The sequence below is a fragment of the Bos mutus genome, chromosome 18 (assembly GCF_027580195.1).
Source record: "Bos mutus isolate GX-2022 chromosome 18, NWIPB_WYAK_1.1, whole genome shotgun sequence".
Lineage (NCBI taxonomy): Eukaryota > Metazoa > Chordata > Mammalia > Artiodactyla > Bovidae > Bos > Bos mutus.
Window position 1 is genome coordinate 15,559,907 of NC_091634.1, and position 24,067 is coordinate 15,583,973.

Here is a 24,067-nt window from a genome sequence, read left to right on the forward strand (position 1 = left end):
GGACCACCAGAGAAGTCCTAGTTTTGCTTGTTTTTGAACTCCATATAAGTGGAATCATACATTGTCTTTGGTATCTTGCTTCATTTGCTCTGATGTTGTAAGATTCGTCTATATTGTTGTGTGTAGCAGTTTATTTCTTTTCATTGCTGAGTTAGGGTACCACAGTTGTGTATCCAGTTACCTGTTGATGAATAGTTGGGTTGTTTCCAGTTTGGGACTGTTACAGATAAAACTACCATGCGAGTTCCCTGGTGGTCCTGTGACTAAGACTCTGGGTTTGATCCCTGGTCAGGGAACTAGATTCCACATGCTGCAACTAAGACCTGGTACAGCCAAATGAATAAATAAATATCTTTTAAAAAAGGAAAAAAAGCACCATGAACATTTGTATACAAGTCTTTGTGTAGATCTCTGTTTGAATGGGAGCCCCAACCTACCTCTTGGATCTAATGCCTGATGATCTGAGGTGGGACTAATGTGTAATAATAATAGAAACAAAGTGCACAATAAATGTAGTGCACTTGAATCATTCCAGAAACATCTCGTTGCACCCCTGTCTGTGGAAAAACTGTCTTCCACGAAACTGGTCCCTGCTGCCAGAAAGGTTGGGGACCACTGATATAGAAGGTATATGCATGAAAGTTCTCAATTTTAGACACTGCTAACTCAGTCTCAGTAGTTTTATTTTCTGAGCTTGGCAACCTATGAAAATATTAGCCACATTTGTATACAAGTGGCAGTTTCGACTGATAACTTCGTGACCAACAAATACAGATGCACGTCAGCTGCACCAGGCTTTGGGCAGAGCTCGGAGTGTCAAAGCCGAGGCAAAGCTTCAGCAGTTGTTTCTGGGGCATAGTTAATGACTGTTTCAGTGGTCCCAGATAACCAGCTGCCATTTCTCCTCTAACTAAATTTGACAACTGAGAGCAACACGAGCAGCCATTTTATGTCATACTCCCAATACAGTCTCTGTTAAATGAACTTGGCAGAGAGCTCTACTATGAGTGCTTCCCCATTTCCGTATTGCTTCAAGTCACATGTTTATATCAGCATTAACCTTTGTGAAATTTTATTTTCTTGTTGCATCTTGGACAGTAACTTTCTAAGATCTCCTAGTATCTAGCAGGCAAGTGTGATTTCTGCTGTCTGGGAAGTTCCTTCAAAGGACAAATACTATAGGCACAGAATAAGTCACAAGTGTTACTTGAAATATGAGACACCAGAACTGGTCTGATCTTTAAATAAAAAGCTCACTCTCAGGAGTGAAGTGAAGGCACTGGTGATGTAGTGGTTGAGAATATACCTTGCAAGGCAGGGAGCATGAGTTCGGTCCCTGCTTCTGGAAGATTCCCTATGCTTCGGGGCAACTAAGCCCATGTGCCACAACTACTGAGCTCAAGTGCAAAAGATCCCACAGGATGCCACAAAGACCCTGGGTGCTGCAACAAAACCTGACACAGCCAAACAAAACTAATGAATTGGGGGAAAAAACAAAACAAAACAATGACGTGAAGGTAGACATGAAGGTGGTGGTGGAGCTTGCAGCAGAAGACAAATAACGTATGTCCCATGGGCTGACCAACGCCCCTAACATTAGAGGTGGAAGAGGGGTACCTCTGAATAAAGGAATTTATCTTTTACACAATCTTAGGACACTGGTTTGGTCTTTAGTTATCTGGGGAGATACGAATGTTACAAGAGAGAGATTATAGCTGGGCTTGAAATTTTCATTACGGATAAAAATGTGATCTTATTTTTTTTCTTTGGTTATATTAACTAAAATACAGAAAACTATTAGCTGTTTCTTCAAAGACAACTACGTAAATATCCCATTCCATCTTTTGTCTTTTAAAGTAATGCTTCTCAAATTGTGGTGAAAGACAAGATCTTGTTTCTTTCTTTCAGATTAGCAACCTGTTATGGACCAAGACTTTTGGAAAATATTATTATACATATTTTGTTGTTCTATATATTATATATTTTTTATGACATAAATTTCTTGAAAGGTAAAAAAGACACATATAACACATGCTCTAATTTATGTCATTTCTAGATTAACAAGCATAGAATTATATTTTCATAAATATAATCAGAACAAACATAACAGGGAAAAGAAAATAATATTAAACACTTCACATTCATTGTTCATTCAAGTGTGCATAGGAGTGACACAAAATTACTGTTATAACTTTTGTAGTTCCGTAATCATAACAAAGAAAGCATAAAGGAAATAGCAATTCTCCATACCATGTCTATAAAAAACACACTTTGAATGAACACTGTGTATAACGCATTTTTCAGTTTCTATGACTAGTGGGCTCTTTAAGTTGTTGAATAGAAAGTTACCTCTTCTGTGCTACCCAGCTGCCATCTACCTGTCACTCTTACCTCTGTCCACAGGCCCCAGAGTCTACACTCCTAATTCTACCCTGGTAATAACATCCAAACAGCACCAGCCTCTGCCACTTCCAGGAGAGTCTCACCTTGGCCCTTACCGCACAGGTTTTACCAGGGGTTCCTCTCAGGAGTGATTCCTGTTCCTGTTCAGTCGCTCTGTCGTGTCCGACTCTTTGCGACCCCATGAGTCGCAGCACGCCAGGCCTTCCTGTCCATCACCAACTCCCGGAGTTCACTCAAACTCACGTCCATTGAGTCAGTGATGCCATCCAGCCATCTCATCCTCTGTCGTCCCCTTCTCCTCCTGCCCCCAATCCCTCCCAGCATCAGAGTCTTTTCCAATGAGTCAGCTCTTCACATGAGGTGGCCAAAGTACTGGAGTTTCAGCTTTAGCATCATTCCTTCCAAAGAACATCCAGGACCGATCTCCATCAGCTCCTATTAGTTGAATGTTCCTAGCCACTTTTGACTTTATGCTGCCTGGTTCAAACTGATGTATGCTCAAGTAAACGCTTAAAAAATTCTGTCTCAGCTTATCTTTTAACACAAAATTGAGTAGTGCTTTTCTTTTGACCTGTCATTATCAGGTTCTATACCAGTTAAAGTTAATTAGAGAGCATTCCTTCTTTTCCTAGGCTCTGAATAAACTGAACAATCGTTATTAGTTCAAAAATTAGGTAAAACTAGGTGTTCTACTTCTTAGTAGAAGTTAGTAATTTAAATTTTACTAGAAAATCTATGAGGCTGGTTCCTGGTGACGCTGTGGTGAAGAATCTGCCTGCCAACGCAGGAGACACAACAGACGCAGGTTCGACCCCTGGGTCAAGAAGATTCCCTGGAACAGGAAATGGCAACCCACTCCAGTATTCTTGCCTGGAAAATTCCATGGACAGATGAGCCAGATGGGCTATAGTCCATGGGGTCACAAAGAGCCAGACTTGACTGAGCAGACACACAAACACACACAGAAAACCCAGTTACCTCTACTGTGGTTATAAATATTTTATTATTTGGCAGCACTGGGTCTTAGTTCGTGGCACATGGGATCTTCTAGTTACAGCACGTGGGATCTAGCTCCCTAATCAGGGATTGAATCCGAGCCCCCTGCTTTAGGAGTGCTGAGTCTTACCTACTGGAACACCAGGGAGGTCCCTCTACTGTGGTTATAAAGTTGCACATAGCCTCAAAATTATTTTTTAAACTTAATCAATCAATTAATTTCGTTTTGGCTGCACTGGGTCTTCAGTTGCTTTGCCGGGCTTTCTCCAGTTGAGTCGAGCCAGGCCTACTCTTCCTTGTGGTGTTCAGGCTTCTCATTGAGGTGGCTCTTCTTGTTTCAGAGCACTGGCACTAGGACTGGTGGGCTTCAGTAGTTGCAGTGCATAGGTGTGTTGCTCCTCGGCATGTGGGATCTTCCTGGACCTGCAATCGAATCTGTGTCCCCTGCATTGGCAGGTGGATTCCAACCACTGGCCCATCAGGGAAGTCCTCAAGATTATTTTAAACATAATGTCTATGGTTTAAACTTCCACATTTCTCATGTTTTTGTTTTGTTTTGTTCTCATTTATCAATATTGTGTTTCATTTATCTTTTAGAACCAAACTGAATTTTAAAAATCTGGCCCACTATTCATCCATTTCAGAATTTCAGAATCTACACTGACAGAAGAGATTTTCACATATTGAGGTATAGGGAAATTGAAACTGTGTACAAGCTCCTTCAGCCTTGTCTTTTGAACTAAAATGCTGACTCAAGAGTTAATGATTGGGAAATGTGAAGATGTAGAAACAAAGAACAGCTGTCGGGCTATGGAACTGGTAACAGTTTAGACTATAATTCTGTGACACAGCAAAATCAGTGAACTCCGTTTCCTGAAAATATAGATAAAGGCCTGACACACATTCCTAAGTTGTTTTTACAGGAAGCAGATCCCTGCAGATGAAAACTACTAACCATAGATCCTAGACTGATTGAAACCAGAAGGTTGACTTGAAACTATACCTTGATGCCAACCAGCCCAAGAACTGTCCATGAGCTGATCATGCCCTGCTCCTTGAACACTAGAGAACTCTTCACTGCCTCCTCCAGGGTGAGTCAACAGTCTTGAGGGCATTAGCCCACGGTGGCCCCCTTTGCCTGGCAAAGCACTAAAAGTTATTATTTTCTACTTCATCCAAAACTCTCTCCACATTTCTCTTCGGCACCGGTGAACAGAGGCTGAGTTTTGGCAACAAAATCATTCTGGCTTATACATAACTTGGCCTGAACTTTATGTTACTGAAATAGCTTTATTTCCTGTTTTTCATACATTATCAGTTCAGTTCAGTTCAGTCGCTCAGTCATTTCCGACTCTGCGACCCCATGGACTGCAACACACCAGGCCTCCCTGTCCATCACCAACTCCTGGAGTTTACTCAAACTTATGTCCACTGAGTTGGTGATGCCATCCAACCATCTCATCCTCTGTCAACCCCTTCTCCTCCTGCCTTCAATCTTTCCCAGCATCAGGGTCTTTTCAAATGAGTCAGTTCTTCACATCAGGTGACCAAAGTATTGGAGTTTCAGCTTCAGCATCAGTCCTTCCAATGAATATTCAGGACTGATTTCCTTTAGAATGGACTGGTTGGATCTCCTTGCAGTCCAAGGGCCTCTTAAGAGTCTTCTCCAACACCACAGTTCAAAAGCATTAGTTCTTTGGCGCTCTGCTTTCTTTATAGTCTAACTCTCACATCCATACATGACTACTGGAAAAACCATAGCTTTGACTAGACGTACCTAGAAGACCCTTGAGAATCCCTTGGACTGCAAGGAGATCCAACCAGTCCATTCTAAAGGAGATCAGTCCTGGGTGTTCTTTGGAAGGAATGATGCTAAAGCTGAAACTCCAGTACTTTGGCCACCTCATGAGAAGAGTTGATTCATTGGAAAAGACTCTGGTGCTGGGAGGGATTGGGGGCAGGAGGAGAAGGGGATGACAGAGGATGAGATGGCTGGATGGCATCATTGACTCAATGGACATGAGTTTGAGTGAACTCCAGGAGTTGGTGATGGACAGGGAGGCCTGGCGTGCTGCAATTCATGGGGTCGCAAAGAGTCGGACACGACTGAGCGACTGAACTGAACTGAACCTTTGCTGGCAAAGTACTGTCTCTGCCTTTTAATATGCTGTCTAAGTTGGTCATAACTTTTCTTCCAAAGAGCAAGCATCTTTTAATTTCATGGCTGCAGTCACCATCTGCATTATACATGGCTGTAGTCACCATCATACATTATTCATCTCCTTTAACCATTAAAGAGAAAAAAATGCATGATCCGGAAGTAAAGACTGTTCACTTTGAAGGTGCAAATAAACAAACACCTCCCCTCCTATAAGCCCATGCCAGTACTCCTTTAGGGCTTCCCTGGTGGCTCAGCTGGTAAAGAATCTGCCTGCAATGTGGGAGACCTGGGTTCAATCCTGGAGTTGGGAAGGTCCCTGGAGAAAGGAAAGGCTATCCACTCCAGTATTCTGGCCTGGAGAATTCCATGTATTGTATGGTCCATGAGGTCACAAAGAGTCAGAGATGACCTAGCGACTTTCACTTTCAGTACTCCTTTAAAGATAAGATTCCTTTCCCAGAAACCAAGGCTATAGTGACTCCCTGTGTACGTGCTAATCTGTCTCTTGAAATTTTGAAGGAATGTTCTCATGTCATGTTTGATGTATGTATTTTGCTCTGACAAAATACAAAATATGCTGAAAGCCATGCTTCCTAGACCAGTTTCTCAGAACTACTGACAAGCTAAATCCTCCACTATGGTTCTCAGTACAGCTGAAGTAAAACCTTCTTCTATTGCTTATTGTAGGTTGTTTATGGATTTTTTGCATCCACAATAGTTGTCCACTCCAGTACTCTTGCCTGGAAAATCCCATGGATGGAGGAGCCTGGAAGGCTGCAGTCCATGAGGTCGATGAGGGTCGGATACCACTGAGCGACTTCACTTTCACTTTTCACTTTCATACATTGGAGAAGGAAATGGCAACCCACTCCAGTGTTCTTGCCTGGAGAATCCCAGGGACAGGGGAGCCTGGTGGGCTGCCGTCTATGGGGTCGCACAGAGTCGGACACGACTGAAGTGACTTAGCAGCAATTGTTCATTTTATATTTAACAAAATGTAATAAGTAATATTTTACAAGAAGGACATGAAAATGGCCCAAATATAAGGGAATACGCAAAGTAAAAAGAAAAAACTCACAACCGCACATCCTCGAAATTAACTACTGTTAAATATTTGTGTGACTTTCCGGAGATCTTACTACTAAATGTCTTTTTATCTATATTTAAGTACTTACAAAATGTTTGAAAACAGTATGACATATTTTAACAGTATTACTTATTATTAAGTTTAGTATTGGTAGTCCATCCCGGGACTCAGGGTTGTCCTTCTTGAACCTCCCCGGGCCCTTCTTGGACTTCCCCATCAAGAACTCATTTGCTCCCCTTCAGTCTCTCCCCAACCCGACCTCCAACCCGTTAGCCTGGGACTACATTTCCCAGAAACCTCCAGGGTGGGTCCAACCCCTACCGGGCGTCTCTGGGGCCCCGCCCAAGTCGTTTGGAAAAGCCTTGACTACCGGCTGCAGGGTTCGACGTTCCAGACGGAGAGCTGCGCTGGGGGGCTGCGCCGGGGACCTCTGGGAATGAAACTTGAGCCGAAACTCGAGCACCCCTGTTACCCCGACTGTGGGCTACGTTTCCCAGAAGCCTCCACAGGCCACAACCCTTTCTTATCCATCCACCTGTTGCTACCTCGACGGTCGGTTCGCCCCGATCCTTGGAGGATGCTCAGGCGTGGCTGGGCGATCGGGATTGGGCTTCCTTGAAGCTTGGAACACGACGCGACTCGGGACGAAAAAGGTTGTGCCTGCCCAGGCCCTGCTTGGATTTTTACTCCCACGGACTACATTTCCCCGAGGGCCCTTCAGTATGTGTGGTTTCCGTACGAAGTTGGCTGGACCGTGTGAGTTGGAGGGAGTTCGAACGCAAAGGATTGAGGCATTTCGAGGTTGCTTCGCTCACTGCTTTGGGGCGGATTCCATCAGACTGGCGTGAGAGGACCCCAGAGAAGTAAACGGTGAGGGGCCCCGGGGCAGGTCTGGGGTTTGTCAGGAGTTTTAAATATGGGTCGCTGTCGGGCATGTCCAAGCAACGTGCCCGCGCTTGAAAAATAAAGCCTGACGGGGAGGGGATGGCATCCAGGCTGCCTGTCCACACTTAGGGGTGGGAGGTGTCGGCCGAGCGCCAGCGCGGGTGGGTGTGGCTTCAGGCTGGCTCGGGGTCGAATGTCTGAAGGTCAGGAGTGTCGCAGCTGTGTGGCTGCCTGCCTGGGGAAAGAAAGCCCGTGAGATGCTCCCTGGAAGTGGTTTGTGCGCCAGACGTCCGGTGCTAGGCAGCCAGTATCTAGCGGGGTTGTGGTGGGTATCCTGTCGAAGTTGGACTCTGTGGCTCTGTGCGTGGTTGTGTGGGTAGGTGTGTGGGTGGATGCGCGCGCACCCCCAATATGGCCACGTCGCCGACTCTGCCTTTAGGGCTGGAGCTGGGAATGGCGCCCTTTTTGTACATTTTTGGCAGGTGTTGAATGGGGTCCGCGGGTGGGTGGGTCCTGGGCGCCTGCCTCAGCCCGGGATCGCGCTCCCATTGCACTCTTCGGCCCAAGAACTGACACAACTGCAGCCGCTCGCTCTCCAGCGCAGCGAATGGCGTTCTCCTGGGGCCGTTCATGGTGGTGTCGGGGGTTTCTAGGGTGCTTTCCAGGTGGTGCTAGTGATAAAGAGCCCACCTGCCAATGCAGGAGATGTAAGAGACGCGGGTTCGGTCCCTGGGTCGGGAAGATCCCCTGTAGGAGGGCATGGCGGGCCACTCCGGTATTCTTGCCTGGAGAATCCCGTGGACAGAGGATCCTGGTGGGCTACAGCCCATGGAGTCGGAAAGAGTCAGACACGACTAAAGCGACTTAGCACGCTTGCACGGGGTTTCTAGAGCTTTGGCTTGGGACTCTTCCTACTTCCACTTATCTGTTTTTCACCTCGTGGCCGCCAAGGCCCAGTCAACGTGCCCCCAGCCTAGAGGACAGAAACGTGGGACTCCAGCAGGTGGATCCGGTTTCTTTGCATCACAGATCTGGGCTCAATTTGGGTCTGGAAGTACCCAAAGCCAGGCTCTTGTGAAAGAAGGAGGCCACAGTCTGGGAGTCTTTCCCAGGACTCCCATCTGGGCCCCTAAGGTTGTCTGCTCTTCTTTTTGATGGTGAGAGAGGTAGCTGGCCTCTTTGGCTTTGGGCTCCCTCTCAGTGCCTGGGGTGGAGCAGGGATTTGTTCTGCCTTGGCCTCCCCCAGGCTCCAGGTAGGACCTGCAGTCTCATAGTTTCTTAACCATTTTCTATTTTTTTCCTTCTCTAAGAATCCAGAAGAGGAGAAGAAAAGAGTTGCTGTGCATCAAAAGTCATGGTGGAGGAGGTAAGTTGTTTGCTATTCTCTTCTTGGAAAGGGCGACTTGTTGGTTTTCAGGACACTATCATTTCAGGATTCTATGGGAAAATCCCCTGTAGAATGGAAAGGCTACCCACTGCAGTATTCTGGCCTGGAGAATTCCGTGGAGTCACAAAGAGTCGGACACAACTGAGCGGCTTTCGCTTTACTTCACTTCATCCAGGGGATTAACAGTAGTGATTTGGAGAAAGGGGAAGAGAGAAGGAAACCACCGATGGTTAAACCTGGGCTATCTGCTGTGCATGTATTCTCATCTGGAATTTCCATTTCCCTGGATTTTGTTCAGTGTTGTAACAATCTTGGGGGCTTACCTGATGGCTCAGTGGTAAAGAATTCACCTACCAATGCAGGAAACATGGGTTCAATCCCTGGGTCTGGGATCCTCTGGAGAAGGAAATGCCAACCCACTCCAGTATTCTTGCCTGGGAAATCCCACGGACAGAGGAGCCTGGTGGGCTGCAGTCCATGGAGTCACGAAAGAGTCAGACAAGACTGAGCGACTAAACAGCAACAGCATAACAGTCTTGAGAGAATGTGCTTGGTGATTTGGTAGGGAAGTGGAAGAACAGAATGAGTTACTTAAATCTTACTAATTTCTGTCTTGTGAAAGAAATTTTAGGGGTCCAGGTTCACTGTAGCCTGTTTGCTTCCAAATTTCTAACAGCATGGAATGCCTGCCAGCCCCTTTCAGATCTTGACATTTCTCCATCCCCACCCAAATATAAATAACCTAATTGTGATGATTAAAGTAATACAATAAGTGAAGTCACTTAGCTGTGTCCGACTCTTTGTGACCCCATGGACCTGCCAGGCTCCTCCATCCATGGGATTTTCCAGTCAAGAGTACTGGAGTGGGTTGCCATTTCCTTCTTCAAAAGTAATACAGGTTTCTTGCAAAAATTTCCAAAATTTGATTAAGTTATTAAAGTTTAATGCCCATGGTCCTACCATCTAGATGTAATCATTATTAATATTTTAAAATTATTTTATCTGCACATATGTGTGGGTGTGTAATTTTGTTTTCAGAATGGGATCAAAATACTAATAGAAGCAATTTAACTTATTGGGTGTTCACTTTGAGCCACTTGTAGCTTAAAGTTCTTGATATGTTATCTTGTTGGATACACATAACAACCCTATCAGTCAGGTATGAATGTAAATTCTGTGATTTTTTTTTTCCCCCTCCACATTTTAACTTCTTTGAAACCAGGATGGGTTTTTCAGTTTCTGGCAAGTTATAGTTTAATTGATGACATTTATTTCTTTCCTGGTATTTAAAGTAATGGGGGCTTTACAAACAGTGGCATATCAGATTAGATGAAATTTGATATTATTCTAAGTTGACAGATGAGAAAATAGATTCTGTTGAGTCAGTTGCTCCAGAATTACAGTTAATAAATGGTACAGTTGGAATTTCTAAATTGCCTACTGATTTCTCTTGCCCATTTGTCAGTTTATACATTAAGCATATTAAGCATACATTAAGCAAAGTTCTTTTCAGAACTACTCTCTCATTTATAGATTATTTTAGAAGTATTTTTTCACAGTTAATCTATTTTTTGTGTGTTTTCAAAAAGTGTTTTATGTCATGCCAGAAGCTCTTCTCTAATATAAAAATATAAAAGTCACTCATTTTTCTAAAGTGCTTTTTGTCTAAACAGTTTAATCTTTAAGGTATCTGATTTGAGATATAACTACAGAACATTGGCTGTAAAATTCTTGTGTGTGTATGTGTTCAGGCATGTCTGACTCTTTGGGAGTTTTTCCCCCTCAATGTGTCTGAGTTACAACTATTTTTTTTATGATTATTATTAATTTTGTCCAGTTGCTTTTCAGAACTACATATTTCTTTAGTATTGAAATATTTAAGCTAAATATTCTTTAGAAATATTCTTTTCTTTTCTAAAGAGTAAATAGCAAAAAAGAAAGGAAGAAGAAATACTCTTTTTTTTTTCCCTTGGATAAATCTGTTTCTTCCTTTGTCTTTGACTTTTCTTCTGAATCCTGTGGAAACTTACTGAGTTTGTCTTCATATTTCCATTCTGGTCAGAACCTTCCTAAGGTCTGAGAAAGGGACCATATCTTCCCCCTCAGTTCTCAGCACATTTTGGTGAGGAAGGAACTCCAGCTTCCCTTTGCCCTTCAACCTTTGACTGTCCATTTCTCCCTCTATTTCCTCCTCTTAGAGTTCTTGTTGTCCTTTCTCTGTATTAACGATAATTGCAATGCATAAAAGGGTAGAGCCTACCTTCGTTTCTGCCATTTCTTAGCTCTCTGACCATGAACTTCCTCAAAACTTCTGTATAATGTAGTCTGCAGGCTTTGGGGAATATGCTGATAATGGAAATTCACCTGAATGTGCCATTACACTGGCAACCTGGAGGTCCCCTACTCTTACTTCCTGGTCTCCCCAACATCAGTGAGGTGGCAGAGCCCATTGAATCTGTCTCTTTTCCTGGTCCTTGCTCTCACGCCCTGCGACCCCACCCCACTGTCTGTGTGCCAGGTAAAACTTTTGTGGGAACGGGTAGTGCATTTACCTAAGTGAACTCCCTGAAAGTGTTAGTCGCTCAGTTGTTCCGACTTTTGTTGACCTCATGGACTGTAGCCCGCCACGCTCTGACCTGTCTGACTACAGCTCTGACCATAGCATTCTTCAGGCAAGAAAAAATACTGGAGTGGATAGCCATTCCCTTCTCTAGGGGATTTTCCCCACCCAGGGATTAAACCCATGTCTTCTGTATTGCAGGCAGATTCTTTACCACTGAGCCACCAGGGGAACTTCGATTGGACTCCCTGCTGCTGCTGCTGCTAAGTCGCTTCAGTCGTGTCTGACTCTGTGCGACCCCATAGACGGCAGCCCACTAGACTTCCCCACCCCTGGGATTCTCCAGGCAAGAACACTGGAGTGGGTTGCCATTTCCTTCTCCAATGCATGAAAGTGAAAAGTGAAAGTGAAGTCACTCAGTGGTATCCGACTCTTAGCGACCCCATGGACTGCAGCCTACCAGGCTCCTCTGTCCATGGATTTTCCAGGCAAGAGTACTGGAGTGGGGTGCATTGGACTCCCTAATTCTAGTTTATTCCTCCAAAATAAAATAGTCCAACTGTATCACTTCCTTTATTCAGTGAATCCCTTTTACTTTCAGGATAAAACCCCAGCTCTTTCACACTATTGTTTATTTATTATAGTAAATATCTATATTTAGTCCTGGCAAAGATGACCATCATCCTTGGCCTTTCTTTTCTGGCCCCTTTGGATTTCTCCACCATCATGGCTGTCTACTTCTTTCCCAGAATCCCTCACCAGTTATCACCATTAACTTATCTGTTCCTCAGACACACAGGATGCAATTTATCTCCCTCTCTACCTCCAACTTAGCACATTCACTGTTCTTGGAATGCTGCTCAGTCTGTTTTCATTTGTTGGAGTTCTGTTCTTTTTCTGGGTCCCAGTTAATCTTTTACATGTTCTGTGAAATTTTCCACATACCCCTCAACTTAAATAAGTCACTCTTAGTTCATTTCAAAGGAATTCTGTTTACAGAACTGCTTCTTTCCTCCCTTACCTTTCTACTTTGATTTCCCCTCATAGTGTTGTGCTCTGCAGTGATAAACAGAGCAAACCAAGTGTTTTCTGCTTCCCTAGGTGCAGAGTCCAGCTCAGGTTCTTGTAAAGGATCAGGAAATCCCTGGCTGCATGTGCAAGGGTCAGAAGTGGAAGGGCGTCATCTGGAGGGCTGGAGAAATCTAAATTTAAAGCCCAGCGGTGCCACTGCTTACTGCAAACTTGAGTACATTACTAACTTCACTAACCTAAAGATTCACGGGCTTTTCCTGAAGATTAATACATATAAGACACCAGGACTAAACGTGCTGAATGCACAGCAATTGTGCTTCAGATGCAGTGAGCACTGCCTGTCAGCAGTAGGGCTGGGGGTAGGAATGAAAAGCAAGAAAGCCATGGATGATCTTGGCTGGGGACCAGGATGTACAGACCGTGAGGATTCGGAAAATTATGGTTTCATGTAAAGCTGTCATTGGAAAAGACCCTGATTGAAGGCAAAAGGAGAATGGGATGGCAGAAGATGAGATGGTTGGATAGCAGTACTTACTCAATGGACATGAATTTGAGCAAACTCCAGGAGACAGTGAAAGACAAGGGAGCCTGCTGCAGTCCATAGGGTCACAGAGAGTTGGACATGGTGACTGAACAACCAGAACAACAACAAAAGCCATGGAAGCCTGCATCCAGGTAGTTGAGCTTGGCTGAGGCTGAGGCATATTGGTTGTCTGGCCCAGTATTGGTGATTCTGGACAGGGTCTTTGTGGAAAGAGGTTCTAGATTGAGTTCTCAGGGCCCTAGTTCTGGGATATGGGCACAAAGCCAAGGAAGTACTTGAGTCTTAGGCATGGAGGAGGCTGGAGACCTCTGTTGTGGAATCCGTCCAGGCCTGGGCCTGCCTAAGTGTCCTGTGCTCTGGGCCTGAGGATGTCCTCATGTCTCTAAGATGCTCCTCACCTGAGGAGCTTAGCATCTTCCTCATAGATGAAGGGTCTACCCGGGGCAGATCAGAGTAGGCTCTTCTGGGTTCAGATGAGCTCCTCATGGTGGAAAAGTTATTTCTTCTGAACACATTATGTACAGTTGGAACACACTATGTACAGTTGGATTCCCTGGAATTCAGGGAAAGCCAAGGTTTGTTACTGTCCCTCAGATGGAGAAAGAGAAAGGGACTCTGTGTCTGTGTGTGAACACACTGGGTTGCCAAAAGCAGGAAGATAGGAACAGGGAAGGAGAGAGGAAACTTCATTTGTGGACTCTGAGGTCAGTCTGGTGACTCAGTGCTGTTCTTGCCTCTTCCTCCTTTGCCTTCTTAACTTGTATTTCTCTTGGGTGAACCCAGGATATAAATGATCTGGTTTATAACCCTAAAAGCCATTGCTTATGTGAATTGATGTTTCTTCTCTCTCTTACATCAAGAACACTTTTTTATTTTAGAAGATTTGAACTGTGGATTTCTTTTTCCTGGAACTGCTTGCTTCTCTGAGCCTCTCCGAAGAACTTGTTCCCCAGTTCTTCCAATTCCAATGAGTGATGCTCCTGTCCCCTAAGTGTCTCTCTCTTCTCCAACAAACGTTTAACTGTTCATTCAGAAACCATTTAGCATTCCATAAGTGTATATCCTTCCACCAGGAGTACTGATGGAATGGGAAAACCAACCCTTGCTGGAAATGTTGTCCCTCTCTTGTTAGAGCTGTGCTTTGATGAAGTGGAGGTGAGTGGTTATGTGCGACTCCATGTTGCAGACTTGGGTTTTCCAATTATAGTGGATGCATTTCCAGTCACTCATTCATCTCTGACTCTTTGTGACCCCATGGACTGTAGCCCACCAGGCTTCTCTTCCATGGGAGTTTCCCCACAAGAATACTGGAGTGTGTTGCCATTTCTTCTTCCAGGGGTTTCCAATTAGACAAGAAGGTAATTGATACTGATTTTTTGGATTCTTAGTATTTGCTCATATTTTTGGCTCTGAGATTTTTTTGGGGACTGAGAATATGATAGACATATGATAGATTCTGTGTATGCAGTTATGTGATAGTCCACACGGAACCTGTGGGTCCATTTTGAACTTGTGTAGTGTTTGCTCATCGTGGGTCTCATCTTGTGAGTCTGGATCTTACTCCATTAGTTCTGCGAGTTCTGGAACAAAGAGTATAGTTGGGGACAGTTTACTGTAACAGAAACAATTCAACCAGATGTATAAATTATTAAGAAGTAATAACCCTTGCAACTGCAACAGAATTTTAGAGAACTGTCTAAGCTAGTGCTGCAAAATACAGCACTGAATACATAAGACGGGGGGTTGTACACCCAGTAAAAATGATGTCTATTTGTGGACATGGAGAACAACTAGGATTAAATATTCTGGTATATTTATGAGCCTGAGTTTTTAAGAAATTATTAAATCACATAAGCGATATTCAAATCCTATATTCAGAGAGAGAGGTTTTTAAAGATACCTTTGAATTCAGACTTTTAAACAAATTTCTTAAATGGGTAAATTCAAGGAGATAGTCACAGTGTTGTGTGCCGAACGTAGCATGTGTTATGTACTTGCATGTACAGTTTTATTTAATTGGGAAACACCGATTATCTAGACTTTGTTTATTCCCAGACCTGGTTGGGAATAATGGATAATGCCAGAGAGGTTTTATCTGTAGTTTCAGGCATGTTTAAGAATGATTTGAACGACACAGGTACTGTAACCAATATCTTATAATAATTGTAAATGGAAAATAATTTTAAAAATTGTGAATCAGCATGTTATATACCGGAAACATACAGTATTATACATCAACTATATCTCAGTTTTTTTAACAAATGGTGTGTACACCAAGAATGTGTACTGTGATTACCCTTGTTTCCACACTGAACTGTCCGTGTTTTTTTTCTTTTTTTGCTAATTGAAGTATAGTCAATTTACAATGTTGTTAGTTTCAAGTGTACAGCAAAGTTATTCAGTTATACATATACGTATCTTTTCAGATTCTTTTCCTTAAAAGTTATTACAAAATGTTGTGTATAGTTCCCTGTGCTATCCTTATTGGTTATATGTTATATATAGTAGTAGTATGTATGTGTGTTAATAGCTTAATCATGTCCAGCTCTTTGCGACCCCATGGACTGTAGCTCACCAGGATCCTCTGTCCATGGAATTCTCCAGGCAAGAATACTGGAGTGGGCTGCCATTCCCTTCTCCAGGAGATCTTCCCAACCCAGGGATCAAACCTAGGTCTCCCTCATTGCAGGCAGATTCTTTACCACCTGAGCCACCAGAGAAGCCCTATATAGTAGTGTATATATATATATATATGTTAATCCCAAACTTCTAATTTATCCCTCCTCCCACCTTTCCCCTTTGGTAAGCATAAGTTTATTTTCTATGTCTGTGGGTCTATTTCTGTTTTGTATATAAGTTCATTTGTATAATTTTTTTTTTTTTTTTAGATTCCACATATAAGCAATAACATCTTCTTTGTTCTCTGTCTGGCTTACTTCACTTAGTATGATAATCTCTGGGTCCGTCCATGTTGGATGAATGTCCAAAACATGCACATGGCATTGTTTCATTCCTTTTTATGGCTGAGTGATATCCCATTGTATAAATACACCACATCTTCTTTATCCATTTGTCTGTTGAGGGACATTTAAGTTGCTTCTCTGTCTTAGCTATTGTCAGTAGTGCTGCAGTGAATATTGTGGAATATGTATCTTGTTGAATTATGGTTTTCTCCAAACATATACTCAGGAGTGGGATTGCAGGATCATATGGTAGCTCTGTTTTTAGTTTTTTAAGGAACCTCCAAACTGTTTTCCATAGTACCAATTTACATTCCTACCAGTAGTGTAGGAAGGTTCATTTTTCTCCACACCCTCTGTTTCATTTATTATTCATAGACTTTTTAATGATGGCCATTCTGACTGGTGTGAGGTGATATCTCACTGTAGTTTTGATTTGCATTTCTCTAATAATTAATGATGTTGAAGCATCTTTTCATGTGCTTTTTGCGCATCTGTATGTCTTCTTTGAAGAAATGTGTGTTTAGGTCTTTTGCCCATTTTTTGATTAAGCTGTTTGGTTTTAATATGGAGCTGACTTACCATTTTGTAAGGTCCAGCGTGTCCTTTTTTTCCAAACAGCTATTGAATTGCTCTCTTAATTTTCTTTTATTTTCTTGTAAAGATTTTGGCCCATTAATTTCTGTGTATTTTTATCTGTGGTTTCAGGATTTCAGGTTCAAAGATGTGGTCATTTACTTCTCTTGGAAAGAGTGGGAATGCTTGCACTCTGCTCAGAAGGATTTGTACCAAGATGTAATGCTGGAGAATTATAACAACCTGATCTCACTGGGTAAGTTGACTTGTCCTCCAAAATTCAGAATTGGTCTTAAATTTTTATATTTATTATAATAATTTCTTGTGAAGTGAAGAAGTGAAAATCACTCAGTCGTGTTTTCGACTCTTTGCGACCCCATGGACTATATATCCATGGAATTCTCCAGGCCAGAATACTGGAGTGGGTAGCCTTTCCCTTCTCAGGGGATCTTCCCAACCCAGGAATCGAACCCAGGTCTCCCACATTGCAGGCAGATTCCTTACCAGCTGAGCCACAAGGGAATCCCAATTTCTTGTGAGTCCTTCCTAAGTGCTTAGCTGAATTAACAAGTCTTCCTAAGTGCTTACCAAAGAATGCTTTGTCTCTTGTGAAGTTAGAAATTGGCTGCTCCTATATACATTATCATGTGTAAAACAGATAACTAGTGGAAAGCTGCTATATAACACAGGGACCTCAGCCTGGTGCTCTGTGACAACCTAGTGGGGTGGTATGGGGAGAGCAGGGAGGCTCAAGAGAGAGGGGATATATGTATATAATTATGACTGATTCTTGTTGTTATACAGCAAAAAACAACACAACATTGTGAAGCAATTATCATCCAATTAAAAAACACATTAATAAAATAATGCATGCAGCCTAGGAAAAACAAACTTAAAAAATAAATATTCAGGACATGAAATAAAAAGAAAAAGAAATCAGCTGCTCCATTGAACTTTTATCTTCATCCCCCTTTCCTCATACCCTTAATTTTCTTACTCCTCTTTCGTGATAATCGTGGACTGATTTTAATTCTGGGACACCCACAACATAACTTGATCCTTTTTTTCTTTCTTGAGCAGGATTCGCCAACTTTAAGCCAGATGTGATCTCTTTATTGGAGCAGAGGAAGGAGCCCTGGATGGTTAAGGGCAAGGAGACAGAAGAATGGTGCCCAGGTGAGTAATAGAGACTCACATGGGAAACACCATGGCAGATGTCACTCTCCTGACCTGTGAGAAGGCAGGCAGCACATCTGAGATGTTGTTAGGAAAGCTCCCCAAGAAGCCTGAGATCTGGACAAGAGAGTAATGTGTAATGTGAGACTGGTTTTTCACATGTCTTCCAATTTCTTGCTACTGTTCCTCATATTCCCTCTGATTTCAGGAAGGAAATGCCTTTCTGCTTTCCTCCGTTCCTCCTTTCCATGAGATAACAATTTTCACCATACTTTGGGTCCAGTTTTGTTCTGATTTTTTTTTAAATAACTTTTATTTATTTTTATTCTTGACTGTGCTGGGTCTTCACTGCTGCATGGGCTTTCTCTAGTTGTGGCAAGCTGGGCTTCAGCTAAGGCTACCCTCTACTTGTGGTGTGTGGGCTTCTCATTGCAGTGGCTTCTCTTGCAGAAGTTGTGGTGCACGGGTTCAGTCACTCCTTGGCATGTGGGATCCTCCCAGACCATTAGGTGGATTCCTTACCAGTGAGCCTCCAGGGAAGCCTTGGGAGAAATTATACCAGTAGATAAACTGATGAACAAATCAGATCAGTCGCTCAGTTGTGTCCGACTCTTTGTGACCCCATGAATCGCAGCACACCAGGCCCCCTGTCCATCACTAACTCCTGGAGTTCACTGAGACTCACGTCCATCAAGTCAGTGATGCCATCCAGCCATCTCATCCTTTGTCGTCCCCTTCTCCTCTTGCCCCCAATCCCTCCCAGCATCAGTCTTTTCCAGTGAGTCAACTCTTCGCATGAGGTGGCCAAAGTACTGGAGTTTCAGCTTTAGCATCATTCCTGCCAAAGAAATCCCAAGGCTGATCTCCTTCAGAATGGACTGGTTGGATCTCCTTGCAGTCCAAGGGACTCTCAAGAGTCTTCTCCAACACCACAGTTCAAAAGCATCAATTCTTTGGTGCTCAGCCTTCTTCACAGTCCAGCTCTCACATCCATACATGACCACTGGAAAAACCATAGCCTTGACTAGACGGACCTTTGTTGGCAAAGTAATGTCTCTGCTTTTCAATATGCTATCTAGGTTGGTCATAACTTTCCTTCCAAGGAGTAAGCGTCTTTTAATTTCATGGCTGCAGTCGCCATCTGTAGTGATTTTGGAGCCCAGAAAAATAAAGTCTGACACTGTTTCCACTGTTTCCCCATCTATTTCCCACGAAGTGATGGGACCAGATGCCATGATCTTCGTTTTCTGAATGGTGAGCTTTAAGCCAACTTTTTCACTCTCCTCTTCAACTTTCATCAAGAGGCTTTTTAGTTCCTCTTCACTTTCTGCCATAAGGGTGGTATCATCTGCATATCTGAGGTTATTGATATTTCTCCCGGCAGTCTTGATTCCAGCTTGTGTTTCTTCCAGTCCAGCATTTCTCATGATGTACTCTGCATATAAGTTAAATAAGCAGGCTGACAATATACAGCCTTGACGTACTCCTTTTCCTATTTGGAACCAGTCTGTTGTTCCATGTCCAGTTCTAACTGTTGCTTCCTGACCTACATACAAATTTCTCAAGAGGCAGATCAGGTGGTCTGGTATTCCCATCTCTTTCAGAATTTCCCACAGTTTACTGTGATCCACACAGTCAAAAGCTTTGGCATAGTCAATAAAGCAGAAATAGATGCTTTTCTGGAACTCTCTTGCTTTTTCCATGATCCAGAGGATGTTGGCAATTTGATCTCTGGTTCCTCTGCCTTTTCTAAAGCCACCTTGAACATCTGGAAGTTCACAGTTCACATATTGCTGAAGCCTGGCTTGGAGAATTTTGAGCATTACTTTACTAGCGTGTGAGATGAGTGCAATTGTGCCGTAGTTTGAGCATTCTTTGGCACTGCCTTTCTTTGGGATTGGAATGAAAACTGACCTTTTCCAGTCCTGTGGCCACTGCTGAGTTTTCCAAATTTGCTGGCATATTGAGTGCGGCACTTTCACAGCATCATCTTTCAGCATTTGGAATAGCTCAACTGGAATTCCATCACCTCCACTAGCTTTGTTCGTAGTGATGCTTTCTAAGGCCCACTTGACTTCACATTCCAGGATGTCTGGCTGTAGTCAGTGATCACACCATCGTGATTATCTGGGACATGAAGATCTTTTTTGTACAGTTCTTCTGTGTATTCTTGCAAATACGTAATTATAAAATTGAGAAAAAGATTATGAAGGCAAAGAAAAGGATATAGGATAAAAAGTTAAGATGTTTAGAATGAAAGAAGCTGGCAATGGCAGATATCCTGGAACAGAGAGCATGCAAAGAAGCCAAAAACATTTCCTAAAAGATGAGAACGTAATTGGCATGACATGCAAGTTGAATGGAGGCCAGTGTGGTGAACTCATGGTGAGTGAAGGTGACAGTACCTCAAAATTAAGTTGAAGAGGGAAGCGGGGGCCAGATGCTGCAGAACTTTGCAGGTCTCATAGTGAATTTCGTATTTTAGGTGCAGGGGGAAGGCACTGCATTTAAACAGTGAGTCCCACATTTTGAGTGGCCTCAGAAATCAGTGAGGGAGATAGAAAAACATACCAATAGCCATACTTTCGGCAGACAACTATTATTTATTTTGTGCAGGTATAGTGAAGGGTGGACAGCCAGTACAGAAGTAAACAAGTTAAAATATAATCTGTTGAGTTTAGAGGTGAAGTATACTGATGTCTACAAGGTGACTTGATGTTTGGAGGGGTAGATAGATGTATAATAAGGCAAGTAGATCCAAACATTTATTGTAGAATCTAGGTGATGAGATTATGGGAGTTCACTGTCTAGTTCTTTTCATTCTTCTGTGTCATGAAAACTTTCAAGCATAATGTTGGGGGAAAAGATAAAATAACATACGATAAGTACACTGCAAAAAAGTACAGTAAGTAGACTGATGAAGGTCCTGTTTTGTAAAGAGTGGTCTCTTAAGTTGGCATCTAAATAGAGGTTAGAATGAGGTAATTGAAAGGGCCATGTTGATATCTTAGGGAAGATATTTGTAGGCAGAGATTCTGAAGGAAGGGTGTGCATGGCAAATGTGAACATCTGGTTGGTCAGGGAGCTAGAATAGTCAGCTCATGGGAGGGGATAAGGCAGTAAGGTCAGAGAGGTAGTGCAGGACAAGTTCTGGAAAGGCCCTGTGGATCATGAGGGATTTTGACTTTTACTCTGGGTGAGAAGAAAATCCAGTGGAGGATTTTGAGCAGAAGAATGACATGATCGAACTTATTTTAATAAGAGCACTCTGGCTACTGTGTTGGGGATGGAATATTTCCATAGGAAGCATAGTATTTCCATAGGGAGATACTATGCTAGGATAATGTTTTGTTAATCTTGGTGAGGGATGGCTCTGGACAAGGTAATTACTGCTAGAGATACTAGTAGAAGTAATCAAAATCTGGGGCTAGAGATGAGAGGACTTGCTGTTAGATAATGTCCTACTCCTTTAGATTCTTATTTAGTTGGTTGGTTCCTGGACATTACATATTTAAAAAAAAATATTTATAATTTATTTATTTGGTTATGTTGGATCTTAGTTGTGGCACATAAGATCTTCAGTCTTTAGTTACCAACTGCTGGATGTGGCATGTGGGATCTAGTTCCCCAATGAGGGATCTAACCCAGACACCCTGGGTTGGGAGTGCTGAGTCTTAACTGGTAGGCCACCTGGGAGGTCCCGGACATTGTATTTTTAACAAGTCCCCAGCTGATTCTCACCAGAAGTGAAAAGCCACTTCCTTGGGACTTCCTGGTGGTGCAGGACTAAGACTCTGGTGCTTCCAACACAGGGGGCCTGGGTTCAGTCACTGGTCAGGGAACTCGATCCCACATGCCGCAACGAGAGTTCACATGCTACTACTAAGACCTGGCATAGCCAAGTAAACATTTTAAAAATCACTTCCTTCATAAGCTGCCCTCATTTTCTCTATTCTTATTCCCCTCCCATCATTTTTTTTTTTTTTCAAATTGTAACTCAGTGTTAAGAGCAATTTAAACTATTCACTATTTTTAGTTTGTTGTTTCTGCCTTGGAACTTTCCTTTCTCCTGCAACATGAAAATACTCTTTTCTTTGTTATCTTACAGACTGGAAATCTAGAAGAGAAGCCAAGACTTTATCTTTAAAGAGGACAGTTATGAAATTAAGTCATTGCAACCGGAGATAACAAAGAGACTTATAAGCTCTAATCTTGAGTGTCCTAAAGTCAGATATACCAGAGAAGTCAGATGCCACTTGGAGAGGCTACCAGAAGAACATTTCAGACAAGCCATAATAACTTTTGAAGAAAGATCCACTTCCATTCAGCACACAGATCCTAGAGCACCTCAGACAGCTCCTACTGGAGCAAAATCCTGTGAATGCAAGGAATGTAGGACTTCCAGGTCCCAGCCATACCAGAGTCAACATGAAAGAAGTCATAATAAGGAGAAAGACTCTAAATGTGGAGAATGTGAGAAAGCCTTTAATAGTAGGTCAGACTTGATGAAGCATCAGAGAATTCATGAAAGCCAAAAAAGTAATGAAAATAAGGAAGGTGACTTTATTCATGACTCTCAGATGATATCTCAGAGCATTAATACTGCTGAGAAACCTCATAAATGTAAGGAATGTGGGAAAGCCTTTCATTCTACCTCACAACTTAGTAAACACCAAAAGATTCACATAGGTGAGAAACCCTTTAAGTGTACGGAATGTGGAAAGGCCTTTCCATCTACCTCACAGCTGAATTTACATCAGAGGATTCATACCAATGAGAAATACTACGAATGTAAGGAGTGTGGGAAAGCCTTTACCCATCCCTCACACCTTCGACATCAGAGAATCCATACTGGTGAGAAACCCCATAAGTGTAAGGACTGTGGGAAAGCTTTCTGCTATGACACACAACTTAGTCTTCATCAGATAATTCATACTGGTGAAAGACGCTATGAATGTAAGGAATGTGGGAAGGTGTACAGTTGTGCCTCACAACTGAACCTACATCAAAGAATTCATACTGGCGAGAAACCTCATAAATGTAGGGAATGGGGGAAAGGTTTTATCTCCGATTCACATCTTGTCCGACATCAGAGTGTTCATACAGGGGAGAAACCATACAAGTGTAAGCAATGTGGGAAAGCCTTTCACTGTGGCTCAGAACTTACCAGACATCAGAGAGCTCACATGGGTGAGAAACCTTATAAATGCAAGGAATGTGAAATGGCCTTTACTTGTAGCACAAAACTTACCGGCATCAAAAAATTCACACTGGTGAGAGACCCCATAAATGTAAGGAATGTGGGAAGGCTTTTATTCAACGATCAGAACTTACTCATCATGAGAGAAATCATAGTGGTGAAAAACCCTATGAATGTAAGGAATGTGGGAAGGCCTTTGGCCGTGGCTCAGAGCTTAGTCGACACCAGAAAATTCATATTGGTGAGAAACCCTGTGAATGTGAGCAATGTGGGAAGGCCTTTATTCGTGGCTCACACCTTAGTCAACATCAAAGAATTCATGCAGGACAGAGGAGTGAGTGAAGACATGGGAAACCTCAAAATTTGACATCTGGGAGAAGGAAATGGCAACCCACCCCAGTATTCTTTCTTGGAAAATTCTATGGACAGAAGAGCCTACTGGGCTGCAGTCCATGGTGTCACATGACCAGAGCATGCACGCATGAGGGGTTGGAGGGAGATGCTATGCTATGCTAAGTCACTTCAGTCGTGTCCGACTCTGTGCGACCCCATAGACGGCAGCCCACCAGGCTCCCCCATTCCCTGGGATTCTCCAGGCAAGAACACTGGAGTGGGTTGCCATTTCCTTCTCCAATGCATGAAAGTGAAAAGAGAAAGTGAAGTCGCTCAGTCGTGTCCGACCCTCAGCGACCCCATGGACTGCAGCCCTCCAGGCTCCTCCGTCCATGGGATTTTCCAGGCAAGAGTACTGGAGTGGGGTGCCATTGCCCAGCAATAAACAGGTAGAACCAAAAAAAATAAAAATTGACATCTGGAAATTTGTGTGCTAGTAAAACAAAAGCCTATGTAATTGTCAGGAATGTGGAAAAGCATTTAAGGACACCAGCTTAATATCACACTACTGTGGATATGAGGCCTTCAATTAAGGGCCAGAATTTGGTATGTATTCAGTTCAGTTCAGTTGCTCAGTCGTGTCTGACTCTGTGACCCCATGAATCACAGCATGCCGGGCCTCCCTGTCCATCACCAACTCCCGGAGTTTACCCAAGCTCATGTCCATCAAGTCGGTGCCACAACTGGGTATTGTTTTTGCTTTGGCT

The 24,067-nt window shown here is 43.0% G+C and overlaps 2 protein-coding genes across 3 annotated transcripts; both read left to right on the forward strand.

Annotated features, from left to right (window-relative positions):
- Positions 1-7,008: 7,008 nt before the first annotated feature.
- LOC138983924 (zinc finger protein 383-like) lies at positions 7,009-22,011 on the forward strand. 2 transcript variants are annotated; one of them, XM_070387960.1, is made up of 5 exons: positions 7,009-7,517; positions 8,843-8,898; positions 16,724-16,847; positions 17,672-17,767; positions 21,876-22,011. In XM_070387960.1, the coding sequence occupies exons 2-5, from the start codon at positions 8,887-8,889 to the stop codon at positions 21,953-21,955; spliced, it is 312 nt and encodes a 103-aa protein (XP_070244061.1). In that variant the 5' UTR covers positions 7,009-7,517; positions 8,843-8,886; the 3' UTR covers positions 21,956-22,011. The 2 variants fall into 2 exon arrangements, with proteins under 2 accessions (XP_070244061.1, XP_070244062.1); XM_070387961.1 differs by lacking the exon at positions 7,009-7,517 and adding an exon at positions 7,745-7,857.
- LOC102272425 (zinc finger protein 568-like) lies at positions 21,889-24,067 on the forward strand. Its single transcript, XM_070387938.1, is given in 2 exon segments — positions 21,889-23,014; positions 23,017-24,067. Coding segments are annotated over 2 exon segments (1,035 nt in total). The 5' UTR covers positions 21,889-22,272; the 3' UTR covers positions 23,310-24,067.